Source organism: Fulmarus glacialis, unplaced genomic scaffold, assembly GCF_000690835.1.
Source record: "Fulmarus glacialis isolate BGI_N327 unplaced genomic scaffold, ASM69083v1 scaffold22556, whole genome shotgun sequence".
NCBI classification, from domain to species: Eukaryota; Metazoa; Chordata; class Aves; order Procellariiformes; family Procellariidae; genus Fulmarus; species Fulmarus glacialis.
The window spans coordinates 10,751-14,179 of NW_009216533.1; the positions used below are offsets into that span (position 1 = coordinate 10,751).

At 60.5% G+C, this 3,429-nt stretch overlaps 1 protein-coding gene across 1 annotated transcript in view; it reads right to left on the bottom strand.

Moving 5' to 3' along the window:
* Positions 1 to 3,429, bottom strand: part of CLCN7 (chloride channel, voltage-sensitive 7) — a gene marked incomplete at its 5' end in the record, with an annotated part of 17,534 nt that overhangs the window by 9,727 nt on the left and 4,378 nt on the right. Inside the window, 5 exons of the mRNA XM_009579344.1 lie at positions 326 to 435; positions 783 to 915; positions 1,460 to 1,525; positions 1,766 to 1,845; positions 3,100 to 3,163. Of these exons, the coding sequence (XP_009577639.1) occupies positions 326 to 435; positions 783 to 915; positions 1,460 to 1,525; positions 1,766 to 1,845; positions 3,100 to 3,163 (453 nt within the window). The remainder of the gene's footprint in view (positions 1 to 325; positions 436 to 782; positions 916 to 1,459; positions 1,526 to 1,765; positions 1,846 to 3,099; positions 3,164 to 3,429) is intronic.

The following is a 3,429-nucleotide window of genomic DNA, read 5'->3' on the forward strand; positions in this document are numbered from 1 at the left end:
CCAACGCAGCCCCAGCTCGGCCTCTCCAAGGCTTGTGAGAGCTGCACCTGCGCCCGAGGCTGGAGCACACCCTCTGCCCCAGGCTGCCGGGGCGGCCAGCGAAGGGCAGCATGTCCCGTCAGTCTGACAACCCCGGAGAAACTCAACAGCACAGCTGGAGCCAACGCCGAAGAACTGGGGCTGCCAAGAGCCAATCTGGCAGAAATACATTTGCTATTACACAAATTTACATGTTTTCTGGAGACATGATCCTGCTTCCCCCATGTAAGGAGCCGGGGCAGGAGGCACAGGGATACCCCAACCCAGACCCGTTCCAAACTCTTACCTCTATGAAAGCAACGATCACGGAGCCCACCATCACCACACTGGCGTTCAGGGTGGCCCAGAGTAACAGGGAGAAAGACAGGCCCCCTTTCTCTGTGAACTTGTCGATGTCTGGGGAAGCAGCTCAAGGAAAGGCTACTGTCGGTTGGGTACCATCCCTCCCACCGCGATAACGCGTCGGTAAATTGCTTCTTGGGCTGCGGCAGTGCAGCAGGTCCTCTGCACTCAGGGCAGCCAGGGCTGCTGCGAGGAGCCTCCTCCGTTACGGCAGTGCCCAGCCACAGCTCAGCCTCGCAGAGCAGCCAGGCTCTCAGCAGCACCTTGGGCAGCAGGGTCTGTGTCGCCAAACCCAGGTGAGGAATCGCTGCCCTCTCCCCCGGGATCCCTCTCGCGGCTACCAGAAGCAGAGATCCCATAGCTCCTGGCTGGCCGGCGGCCACGGCTCCACAGGAGGATACTGCCCTTCACCACCCGGTACTTCAGCCCAGCCAGGTTCTCCACCACGATGTCGATGAAGCAGGCGACAAGGCCAGTGAGGATGCCGATCATGGCACAGATGACCCAGCGTTTGATCTCCACCGTCCGGAAAGCCTGAGGGACAGACAGCCGTCAGACCCCGCTGCTGCCCAGCCCGGCCCCCGCCAGCATCGGGGGCACTCCAGCCCACCTGGCCACCTTCCCCAACATAGCCCTAAGCCTGGGCAGCTCCGAGGAGAGCTGCCTAGGGAAAACCAATGCTGGCTGACCCAGGATTGCAAAGCCTGGCCACGATTTACTCATTTTAAGCCAGTGCCCTTGCCCCTCTGTGGGATCCCTAACAGCAGATGTGCTTTTCCAGCTTGCCTGCCTTCATCAGGCCTCTCCTGTTGGGCGTCTTGCTGCGGCACTGACTCCCAAAGCCCCCAGGGAAGATACTTCACATGGCTCCAGAAGTCCCTCTGCTCAGGGACCTGCCCTGTGCTGACCAGCAATGCCACCATGCAGTGCCCATAAACCCATCCCGGCTCAAGCACTGCTTTGAGCACAACCTCCCCTGGGGCAGAGAAGCCCCCCAGCAGCCGGGCAGGGGGGAATGGCTTCCCTGGGCCATCCCGGCTACAGGGACGGAGGGCAATCGGGTCGTGGTGAGACTCACCGTGTGGTTTATCCTCCTCTCCTCCTCCAGGAACAGCTGGTTTTCGCTGTTGTCATAGTCCAGGCTCTAGTTCAGGAAAGGGAGATGCTGTTACCGTCCAGCGCAGGGGAAGAGACTCCCGTGCTGCGGAGAGCTGGCCTCAGACCCTCACCGCTACTCCTCCACACCCCTGTACCTTCTTCTGCCCTCGATCCCGCTCCTTCCCTGCTGAAACCCCTCTGGTTGGGCAGTCGCAAGCCCTCGCCCCATGTACCTCACCCACTGCATCCCAGAGGGCAGAGCCGAGGGACGGAGACGGGTGCTTACCTCGTACTTGAGCGACAGGAGCTTCTCGTTGTGGGGGATCTCGTTGGGATGCTGCCGGGGGGGCTCCGGAGCTCCGTCTCCTGCGGGACGCGATGCACAGGTTAGGAGGGTGAGGTCCGAGTTCAACCCTCCTCTCTGCCACATAACTGCTGGTTTAATGCTGGTTTTCACGCTCAGGAGAGGCGGGGAGGACTGCAGAGACCCAAACCCTAGTGCAAGCTGCCTGGCAGGCCAGGATCCGGGATGATTTCCCACCAGTTGGTGGATGGACGGGATTTAAGGCAGCTGGAACAGGCTGTCAGGCGTGCACCCTCGCCCACCGCCTCTCCACCCCTGGGTAAGACGTTTCCCCACGGGCAGATGGAGGGTTTGCCCAGCCGGGTACCACACTGCCATGTTGATCCAGTGCTGCCTCCGAGCGGCTCCGTGCTCCGGCGGAGGGCAACCTTTCACCTCGGCAGGAAATTCCTTCAGTCAAATGCAAGGAGCTATTTCAAGCAGGCCCATGATTTTGGGCAGAAACCAAATTCTGTTTCCCAAATGCCTTTGACCGTTCCCAGCTCTGAATTAGGGCATTTGCTGAGAATGCTGGTGGGGCCCCCGGGGCAGCAGCACCCCGCACCCTCCCCTGGCCCTGTGTTACAGCTATGGCCAAAGCCAGCCCAGCCTTTCCTCCCAGGCACCGGATTAAGACATACTTTTTCCCATTTAAGAATTCCACAAGAAATATTTAGCAAAAGTCTTCTTCCCGTTTGCTCTTCCTACAGCTCCAGAGCTGAGGCAGGAGCATCTGGGGAAGAAAAGCTTCTCAGGTGAGCATGGAGGGGGAATAACTTGAAACTTGAGAGTTTTCACAAGATGTCCCATCTGCCGCTATCCCTGTCCCCAGGGCTGAGACGTCTTCCCCCAGCTGCTGTCCCACTATACATCCCCTCCCTTGCTTTCACACTGAGCTGGGCAGCAGGCAAGAGAAGCAGCTTGAAGCTCTCACGACAAGAAAGAAATCCCTTCCCACGCCACTAGATTCTACATTTGCTCCCGTGGGAGGAAGGTTCCCGTGCCGGCGGGCTGGGGCTGGCCCTCAGAGAGGTGCAGAGGACCACGATGTCCTCGGGCCAGCGCCACGGCTAAGAGGAAGCAGCAACGGTCGAGGCAGAGGCGCAGCCAGTGCCCGTGCCACGAAGGTCACCCAGCCCAGGAGGAAGTGCTGGAGCCCTCGTGGGACAAGTGGGATGTGAGGGGGGGGAACAAAACCAGCCGTTAGTGCTGTTAGTAGAAGAAGGGAAGTGATCTCAGTAATGGTGGGCCCCTTTCTGTGCCACTCACCAGCTCACGGATATCCTCGTTGAGGTCCACATTGCTCAGCTGCCCGATGCGCAGGAAGGAGGAAGGAGTGAGCTGAGGAGAGAAGGGAAACCAGGGTCAGTTCCTGAATGCGCCGCAAGCCTTGGCAGAAGGAAGGAGCAGGCATGCGGGGGCTCGTGCTCTGTGCCCCTCACCGAGCTCTGCCTGCCAGAGCCCCCCGACGTGCAGCAGCCACAGAGGACTGCTCTCGGAGGACCCACAACCCCGGAGGGAGCACGCGGCAGCAGCGGTCTGCCGGGGTTTGGGGAAGCTGCTGCAACCTGTTAGCTGGCAGAGCCGGCTCGCCCCGGGGGAGGGGC